The sequence below is a fragment of the Mustelus asterias genome, chromosome 11 (genome assembly GCF_964213995.1).
Source record: "Mustelus asterias chromosome 11, sMusAst1.hap1.1, whole genome shotgun sequence".
In the NCBI taxonomy this organism is placed as follows: Eukaryota; Metazoa; Chordata; class Chondrichthyes; order Carcharhiniformes; family Triakidae; genus Mustelus; species Mustelus asterias.
The window spans coordinates 108,574,920-108,584,783 of NC_135811.1; the positions used below are offsets into that span (position 1 = coordinate 108,574,920).

Below are 9,864 nucleotides of genomic sequence, written 5' to 3' on the forward strand. Positions count from 1 at the left end.
TAGGTTAGAGGGATTAGTGGGTAAATATGTAGGGATATGGGGGTAGGACCTGGGTGGGATTGTGGTCGGTGCAGACTCGATGGGCCGAATGGCCTCTTTCTGTACTGTAGGGTTTCTATGATTTCTATGATAACAGTGGACCCAGCACCGATCCCTGAGGCACATCACTAGTCACAGGCCAGATTAGGGATTGTGTTTTGTTTGGGGGTGGGGATTCGGGACTGTGTTTTGTATGGGGGGGTGGGGATTGTGAGATGGGGTGTGGGGATTGTGAGGGTGGGGGTGGAGGTTGTGAGGGTGGGGGGGGCAGGGAATGTGAGGGTGGGGGTGGGGATTGTGAGGGTGTGGGGCTAGAGATTGTGAGGGTGGGGATTGTGAGGGTGGGAGGATTGGGATTGTGAGGGTGGGGGGGTGGGGATTGTGAGAGTGGGGGGGTGGGGATTGTGAGGGTGGGGGGTGGGGATTGTGAGGGTGGGGGGGGGTGGGGATTGTGAGAGTGGGGGGGATAGGGATTGTGAGGGTGGGGAGTGGGGATTGTGAGGGTGGGGGGGGGTGGGGATGGTGAGGGGGTGGGGATTGTGGGGGGGTGGGGATGGTGTGGGTGTGAGGGTGGGGGGGTGGGGATGGTGAGGGGGTGGGGATGTGGGGGGGTGGGGATGGTGTGGGTGTGAGGGTGGGGGTGAGGGGGTGGGGCGGGTAGGGCTGGTGAGGGTGGGGGGGTGGGGATGGTGAGGGGGTGGGGGTGGGTGGAGGGGGTGGGGATTGTGGGGGTGGGGGGGTGGGGATGGTGTGGGTGTGAGGGTGGGGGGGGTAGGGATTGTGAGGGGGGTGGGGGGGTGCGGGGGGATTGTGGGGGTGGGGGGGTGGGGATTGTGAGGGGGGTGGGGATGGTGAGGGTGTGGGGGTGGGGGGGATGGGGATTGTGGGGGGGTGGGGATTGTGGGGGGGTGAGGGGTGGGGCGGGTAGGGATTGTGGGGGGGGGGGTGGGGGGGATTGGGGGGGTGGGGATTGTGGGGTTGGGGGGGTGGGGATGGTGTGGGGGGGGTGAAGGGGGGTAGGGATTGTGGGGTGGGGGGGTGGGGTGGGGGTGGGGGGTGGGGGGAGGGGATGGGGGGATGGGGATTGTGGGGGGTGGGGATTGTGGAGGTGTGAGGGTGGGCGGGTAGGGATTGTGGGGTGGGGGGGGGGGATTGGGGTGGTGGGATTGTGGGGTGGTTGGGGGGGTGGGGATGGTGTGGGGAGGGAGAAGGGGTGGGGGGGTAGGGATTGTGAGGGGGGGTGGGGATGGTGGTGGGTGGGGGGGGTGGGGGTGGGGGGGGGGGGGGGGGTGGGGGGGTGGGGTGGGGGGTGTGGGGGGGGGGGTGAAGGGTGGAGGGGGGGGGTGGGTGTGGGGGGTGGGGGGTGGGGGGGGGGTGTGGGGGGGTGGGGGGGGTGGGGAGGGTGTGGGATGGGGTGGTGGGGGGGTGGGGGGGGGTGGGGGATTGTGAGGGTGGGGGGGATTGGGGGGGTGGGGATTGTGTGGGGTGGGGTGGGGGGGGGGGGGGGGGGGGTGGGGGGTGGGATTGTGAGGGGGGTGGGGATGGTGTGGGTGGTGGGGGTGAAGGGGTGGGGGGGTAGGGATTGTGAGGGGGTGGGGGGGGGTGGGTGAGGGTGGGGGTAGGGGGGGTGGGTGGGCTGGGTTGTGGGTTTCGTCTAATACATTTTGTATTTGTCTGGGGATGGTGTGGGTGGGGGGGTGAAGGGGTGGGGGGGTAGGGATTGTGAGGGGGTGGGGGGGTGAAGGGGTGGGGGGGTAGGGATCGTGAGGGGGGGGGGGGTGGGGATGGTGTGGGTGGGGGGGTGAAGGGGTGGGGGGTAGGGATTGTGAGGAGGGGTAGGGATTGTGAGGGGTGTAGGGATTGTGAGGGGGTAGGGATTGTGAGGGGGGGTAGGGATTGTGAGGGGGGTAGGGATTGTGAGGGGGGGGTAGGGATTGTGAGGGGGGGTGGGGATGGTGTGGGTGGGGGTAGGGATTGTGAGGGGGGGTGGGGATGGTGTGGGTGGGGGGGTGAAGGGGTGGGGGGTAGGGATTGTGAGGGGAGGTGGGGATGGGAGGGGTGGGGGGGTGAGGGGGTGGGGGGGTAGGGATTGTGAGGTGGGGGGGTGAAGGGGTGGGGGGGTAGGGATTGTGAGGGGGTGGGGGGGTGAAGGGGTGGGGGGGTAGGGATTGTGAGGGGGTGGGGGGGTGAAGGGGTGTGGGGGTAGGGATTGTGAGGTGGGGGGGTGAAGGGGTGGGGTGGGGGTGGGGACAGTTTCACTCATTGACTGACAGAGCCTCCTTTCCCAAATATGTAAAACGGTCAACAATGGGCCAATGAGTGAAGCCGTCCCTCAACCACGTGACAGAGAGATCAGTTTCATTTAAACATTGACAGGTGAGGGAGTCACTCACACACCTGCCTGAGACAGACCCACACACACAGGGAGACACAGACCCTCACACAGAGAGGTCCTGGGACACTGGAGCGACAGAGTTGAAGCTGAGAGATTCCGGCTCCAAGACCCGGTGAACTCCGCACTAACCGGGCTCTCGCCTCCGGGAGCTCCCCGGGGGAAGGAGGTGTGATATCGGGAGGCAGCATCTCCCTGAGCCGATCCCAGCAGTGACAGTCTCTCACTCAGTCACCCGGGCTCCTGGCTCATTCCCCCCTCGGCACTGAGTGATCTGGTGACATGGGTGACGGTTCCACTCCGAATTGGTGGAAGTTTACCTTCCTGCGCAAGAGGAAGAACAGCCCCAAGGTTTTGTATGAGATTCCCGTGGAGCGGAGCAACACTGAGAGCAAGGAGTGTGCAGACCGGGAGAGTCAGAGCAGGGCGGACTCGGAGTTGGAGGCTCGGCTGGAGAAAATCGTGGACAAAAGCACCAAAGGCAGACACGTGAAAGTCTCCAACTCCGGGAGGTTCAAAGAGAAGAAGAAAGTGAGGTTAAGCTTGGCAGAAAACCCCAGCCTGTACAGTGATTGTGGGACTGGCGGGGGACAACAGCCCTGAGCCACATCTCTGACCCCCAAGAACTTGTCCTGAGTCCTCTGAGTGAGAGGATTGTGACCCCACAGCACAGGGAGACAGAGGCTCCAACAAAACCCAGGTCAACCAGCAACCCGCCTGTGGGGAACTCCATGTAAAGGCTTAATTCCTGCAAATATTTCCAGGATTAATGTCAGTAATCTGCTGATGGGGTTAAACCTTCCCTCCTGCTCAACTGAAACCTCTGGAATCCATTCAGAAGAAGCAGATTGTGTTGTGATATTTCATTTTGAGTTTTTTTAAAAGTGATATACTTGTCTTTCTTTATGTGGGTTAAAGTTTGGCTGTACAGTTATTTTGAACACACATTCCTGGATGTGATCAGTGTCTGATTGCAAAATGAATATTCTCCTGTTCTCTGGATGAACTGAAGGTGAAGACTTGAAGAGGATTTAAGAGTAGGCCATTCAGCCCTTCACAGGAGTAGGAGCGGGTGTTGGGTTGGTGAAGGATCCCAGTGAGTGGGAGATGTGAGCAATCTGCATCCATCCTGACTATTTCACAGTGTGAGACACAGAATGCCACAGTGTGAATGAATCTACATCACAACGGTTGATATTGAAAAGTGAATCATTGTAAAAATGAAGCAGACAACACTTTACTTTAACAAGGGGCATTGAATTATGTTGAGTGCATTATGTTTAGCCAACAATGAATGTTAGAGAAACAATGTTGGGTCACTGAGAGTTGGAGATTTTTTGTGCTCCGGCTGAGTATCCAGTTAAATCAAGGACATTTCATGGGAAACACGCGGCTTGGCAGAATAAGGTTGTAAAATTGTTCTAAAGATCCCTTCATTTTAATTAAATCTCCTTAATTGATGACTCGGTGTCAGGTGTTGTTTAGCATTGCTTGGGACAAGTTGCGATTTAAAAGGCGCTGTATAAATGCAAGTTGTTACCTCAGACACCATAAACCAACACAGAGATCCAGCAGAAATTCAGAACAGGTTTGGGGTGCTGAGTGTGTGTATGTGTGTGAGCGAGAGAGAGAAACCATAGCTGGCAGGGAATGTCACAGCAAAAGTGTCAAGCTGATTATTAAAGTTTATAAAAGTTCTGATCGTTCCTGAACCTGTGAGATAAAGGATCCGCCAGGATCGCACGGTGACACAATGGTTAGCACTTGTTGCTTCACAGCTCCAGGACTTCGGGTCACTGTCTGTGCGGAGTTTGCATGTTCTCCCCATGTCTGTGTGGGTTTTCTCCAGTTTCCTCCCACCGTCCAAAAATGTGCGGGTTAGGCCATGATTGGCCATGCTAAATTGATCCGAATGGCCTCCTTCTGCATTGTAGGGATTCTATGACCTGTGAAGAGAATGCTGTAAAGTTTGGCCAGGTTCAGGCTAAAATGTACAGGAAGCCCAAATCTGACCTGGCTTTGGAAACATAGAAAGTAGGAGTTGGACATTCGGCCTTTGAACCTGCTCCGCCATGATCCTAGCCAATCCTCTATCTCGAAGCCATACTCCAGTGCTCTCCGCTTACCCCTTGACACCTTTACAGTTTAGAAATATATCCATGTTTGCAGTGATTTGGCTTCCACCACCTTCTGTGTTAGGCAATTCCAAAGAAGAGGTTTTTCCTCATCTCAATCCCATATCCTGAGACTGAGCACCCCCCCATCCCCCACCCCCAGAAACACCCCCTGTATCCAGTCTGTCCAGCCCTGTCAGAATGTTATACCTTTCAATGAATTCCCCTTTCACTCTTCTAAATTCCAATGATTACAAGCCCAGCCGACCCAATCTGTCTTCATGCTGCCGTCCCATGTAATCAGTCTGGTGAACCTTCACTGCTCTCCCTCTATAGAAAGTGCATATTTTCTTGGGTAAGGAGACCAAAACTACACACCATGCTCCAGGTGTTGTCCCACTAAGACCCTGTGCAGCTGCAGTAAGACTTACTTCCCAATGTACTCAAGTCCTTTTGCAATGAAGGTCAACATAACTTTTGCCATCTTAACTGCTTGCTGTAGCTGCATTCTTGCTTTCAGTGACTGGTTGTACGTCAACATTTCCCAATCTATCACCATTTAAATAATACTCTGCTATTCTGTTTTTCCTACCGAAGTGGATAACTTCACACTTATCCACGTTATACTACATCTGCCAAGTATTTGTCCACTCACTCAACTCGTCTAAATCACCTTGAAGCTTCTTAACATCCTCCTCACCACTCTCATTCCCAGAAAAGCCCTGACAGCTTCCCAGACAGGCGACTTGATTGAAACATACAAGCGTGTTGACGGTGGATGTGGAGAGGATGTTTTCTCTCCTGGGAGAATCTTGAACTAGGGATCACTTTAAAAATAAAGGGTCGCCCATTTCAGACAGAAAAGAGAATTATTTTTTTACTCCAAGTCTTGATTTGGAACTCTCTTCCTCAAAAGGCAGTGTGGCAGAGTCTTTGGATATTTTTAAGGCAGAGATTGATTGACAGATTCCTGATAAGCAAGCGGGTGAAAGGTTATCAGGAATGTAGGGTTGAGGTTAAAAACAAATGAGTCATGATTTTATTGAATGGCGGTGCAGATGGGAGGGACTGAGTGGCCCATTCCTTCTCCTGTTTCGTATGACCACATAAAGGTTGAATGAAAAATGTTATCCCTCGTTTTGAAGGGAGAATGTTGAGTAATTCAGGTCACGGCTCCCTTATATCTGATTGCCCTTGGTTTTATTATGAAGTTGCGGTGCTCTGAGGAAAGGGGCATTGCCTCTTTTTTATTCCCTGGTCACCAATGTGATCTGTAGTTTGTTCTGATGTAGTCTAGTAAATCAGATAAAGGTGGCTAACTGGGAATCCAGATGTGGTTCATTTGATTAGTACTTCAAAAATAAATAGTAAACATCATTAGTCATGTGATCTCAATATTAATATCTGCGCCGTGGTATGTATGCGAGCTGTGACCTTCTATTAGGGTTTCTTGGTAAACGATGAAGCAAGCATCAGATTATGTACAAAGTGTTTTATTTGGCTACTGATGTTGGTAGATGTATCTACGAAAGACATGCATTTGTTTAACATTTTTTCCTTAGCACCTTATAGCAAATGAAGTATTTCTGATGTCAGTCGCTGTTGTAGTGCAGGAAACCTGCAGCCAGTTTGCACAAAGAATGCTTCCGCTAGCAGCGATACGATAATGGCCGGATCATCTGTTTTCGTAATGCTGGATGAACAAGAAACATTGGCATCAGGTACAATGCCCAGTGTCTCTTTGTGTTGGCGTGGGATCTTTTCAACCCACTTGAAAGGGCAGACAGGGCTTCAGTTTAATGTTTCAATCCTCTTCCCACACCCAGTGGTGCACTAAAGCAGACATTTGTCTGTTTCCATAGCTAGTAATTCCCTAAACAGGTTACTAGGCTTGTAACTTGAGGGGTGCCACTCCACATCAAGCGTGGCTGGCCAGGAGCGTCTCCCACTCTTCGAGCCATCCATTGGTGTGTTTGAAAGGATTTGCAGGTTGACAGTCCACCTGTTTGACTACATCATGAACACACCTTCCTTGTTAGTTTAATGTCTCATCCAACAGTGCAGCACTCCTTCAGTACTTCTTACATTCTTTCACAGGGTGTGGGTGTCATTGGCAGGGCCAGAATTTGTTGCTTATCCCTATTTGCAGTGAAGAAGGGCAGTGCTCAGTTCTGCAATGAAATTTCAGCCTATTTTATGTACATAAATTTCTGGAGCAGAATTTGAAGCCACAACCTTCTGACTCAGATAGTTAAGTAAATATCCATCTGAATTGTATTTAACTGGATTGCATATAAGGTGTTTTCTACAAATATTGCATGCAGCTAACAGTGTTGCTATAGCCACACCTGTGTCTAGTCAGCAGGTTGTGTTGGGTAACGCTGAGTTTGATAAGCACTCAAGCTGATAGCTTATGAGAGATATCCACATCATCATTTAAAAGTTCAACCTATGTGCTGATTGTATGATCACTCAAACAAATGCCTCAATTTGTACATAAAAGTGATATCCAATCCATACGCAAAGTTCAGAAGGAACTCATCCACTTTATAAATTAAACAAATATTCATAGACGATGTCAGTTTGCAACTCGGGCCGACATCCTGCCTTGAATAAAGCTCAGCATCCAAATTCTATGCGTTAAATCAAACAGTACGACTGTCCTGGACAAATTTGGGCTCAGCCTCTCTCTGCTGCTATCTGGGAACAGAAGCTAGCTCAGGGAGCTGACAGCAGATCGAAAAGTAATGTACAGTATAATTGTCTGGTAAAATATCAGGCTTCTCAAGCCCAGTTGTAGCTTGGAGATCCATGAAAATTCCACCCACCCCAGGAAGGGCAAGCCATTGGCACAACGTGAAGTGGGGCTATAAAGGAGGTCAGCAGAAGGATGCTGGATCTGAATTCCACTGAGGGTCTGTGCCTTCCAGGGAGGGAGAGCAGAGCGGGAAAAAGTCAACTTGGGTGAAGTTGACCAGAGCGAAAGTCAGTTCTGGAGTCGGTGCAATAACAACAGAGTAGACTTGAATTTATATCGAGCCTTCCACACCATTGGTCCAAAGCACTTACAGGCAATTCATGTTTGAGTGGTACATTCTGAGGTATCTTGTCATACATTTTACATTTTGAGAATGAACTGAAGCGACATAAATGATGTTCAACAACTGAACTTGCACAGCCCACGCACCCTTAAATTCAGTGTGTCCTATTTTGAAGTGGATTAATTACTGCTGAGATATGTTGTATATGGAAATGTACTGAGTGTATATATGAAATTCCCTGCTGCAGTTTCTATCCCGAGATCCATAACAGCTTGTTTGATTAACAGGAATGTAATAAGGGTAAGTAAAGTTGGAGAGGTTCTGACCTTGCAAAGGTCATGATGTGGAATCTGGGTGTCAACTGCTGTAGCCCTGATATCCCGATACATGTTCCCTGCAAAATAACACTGTGAGGTAATGAATCACCATTTATATCATGTAAATATTAGGAGTTATTATATCATTCTCTTCAGTTCTTCGACTGGCAATGCACAGCAAGGCTTGAGTTTCATCTGGTGTTTGCTGATGTCCTCTGGGGCATCAGAAGTACCAATATTCCTTCCCCCAGTCATTGTCCCTCTGTAAATGAGGCTTTCTGGGCCATGGTTGGTTTCAAGAACTGTTTGGTTGAAAAGGTCATTACATTCAAATGACATGTTAGGATTGTATTTGCTGGAGTTCAGAGAATGAGGGGGGAATCTTGTAGAAACCTATAAAATTCTATCAGGACTAGACAGGGTAGATGCAGGAAGGATGTTCCCTATGGTGGTGGAGTCCAGAACCAGGGCGCACATTCTGAGGATACAGGGCAGACCATTTAGGAGAGAAGCGAGGAGAAATTTCTTCACCCAGAGAGTGGCCAGCCTGTGGAACTCATAACACCAAGTAGTTTAGGCCAAAACATTGTATGTTTTCAAGAAGCAGTTAGATGTAGCACTTAGAGGGAATGGGAGTAACGGATATGGGAGGGGAAGGTAGGATCAGGCTATTGAGTTGGATGATCAGCCATGATCATAATGAATGGCAGAGCAGGCTCGAAGGGCTGAATGGCCTCATCCTGCTTCTATTTTCTATGTTTCTAACCTGTAAATCTATTTGGGTGGTTTCCAGTGCCCAATAATCCATTCTTAATGCTGTCGTAATTGGGTTCTTCATCAATATTGCTGCTTTCCCCAACTCAATCCTTCTGCCCTTTCGAAAGATCCTATAGTTTAGAATAGTTAATTCCCAGTTGTACTCAGTTTCTAGTAGATCTGTCTTCATCCCCTTTACATTGAACTTTTTGTTTCACTGCTTTTATTTCTTATGCCACATGCATCCATGTATAGAGCCCTTATCTGAATGGCTGCCCTTCCCCATGCATCCTGCCCATTGGTCTGACAGCCTTTCTCTCACACTGTTTGACTTATCCCTCCCAATGGCCTATCTTAAATCTTTTCCCATCGACTCGCTAACCTTTTCCCCAAGGTTATGGGCTTTCCTCACCATTTGATATCTCGTTGTTGTCCCTGGTTGAGAAATGATATGATCCCAGCCTAAATATGTATTGTCATCTGGAATTTAAACAAAGGTTTGAGAAATGGGTGGCACGGTAGCACAGTGGTTAGCACTGCTGCTTCACAGCTCCGGGGACCTGGGTTCGATTTCTGACTCGGGTCACTGTCTGTGTGGAGTTTGCACGTTCTCCCCGTGTCTGCGTGGGTTTCCTCCGGGTGCTCCAGTTTCCTCTCACAGTCCAAAGATGTGTGGGTTAGGTTGATTGGCCATGCTTAAATTGCCCCTTAGTGCCCTGAGATGCGTAGGTTAGAGAGATTAGTGGGTGAAATATGTAGGGATATGGGGGTAGGGCCTGTGTGGGATTGTGGTCGGTGCAGACTCGATGGGCCGAATGGCCTCCTCCTGCACTGTAGCGTTTCTATGATTCTATGAAATACACACACAACATTACAATCTTGCCTACCCTTGCTGGAAAACTTGTTCAGCTCACAGATGGTGTATATCTGCAACCGATGGGAGATGTTGAAAGATATGGCTACCTTTAAAGAGCAATTATCTGGGTCAGGAGGTTGTGGATTAGATTAATGTCACTGCTTGGATATTTTTAGGTAAGGTTCAGAGTAGGGGATCAGAAAGAGGGAAATAAATACAAAATGCTGGAAAACTCAAAAGTTCTGGCAGCGTCAGTGGGGAGAGAAATCGAGTTAACATTTCAAGTCCAATATAATTATTCTTATTGGTTTTGAAATGTTAACTCTGTTTCTCTCTCCACAAATGCTGA

The 9,864-nt window shown here is 50.1% G+C and overlaps 1 protein-coding gene across 1 annotated transcript; it reads left to right on the forward strand.

The window, feature by feature from the left end:
- Positions 1–2,443: 2,443 nt before the first annotated feature.
- prr15lb (proline rich 15 like b) lies at positions 2,444–3,887 on the forward strand. The gene has a single exon (XM_078224499.1). It carries the CDS (start codon positions 2,714–2,716, stop codon positions 3,032–3,034), a length of 321 nt encoding a protein of 106 aa, XP_078080625.1. The 5' UTR covers positions 2,444–2,713; the 3' UTR covers positions 3,035–3,887.
- The last annotated feature ends 5,977 nt before the right edge of the window (positions 3,888–9,864 follow it).

What these genes read in the sequence shown, in the direction of transcription:
- prr15lb (XM_078224499.1), top strand. Translation starts at nt 2,714, where the DNA reads ATGGGTGACGGTTCCACTCCGAATTGGTGGAAGTTTACCTTCCTGCGC.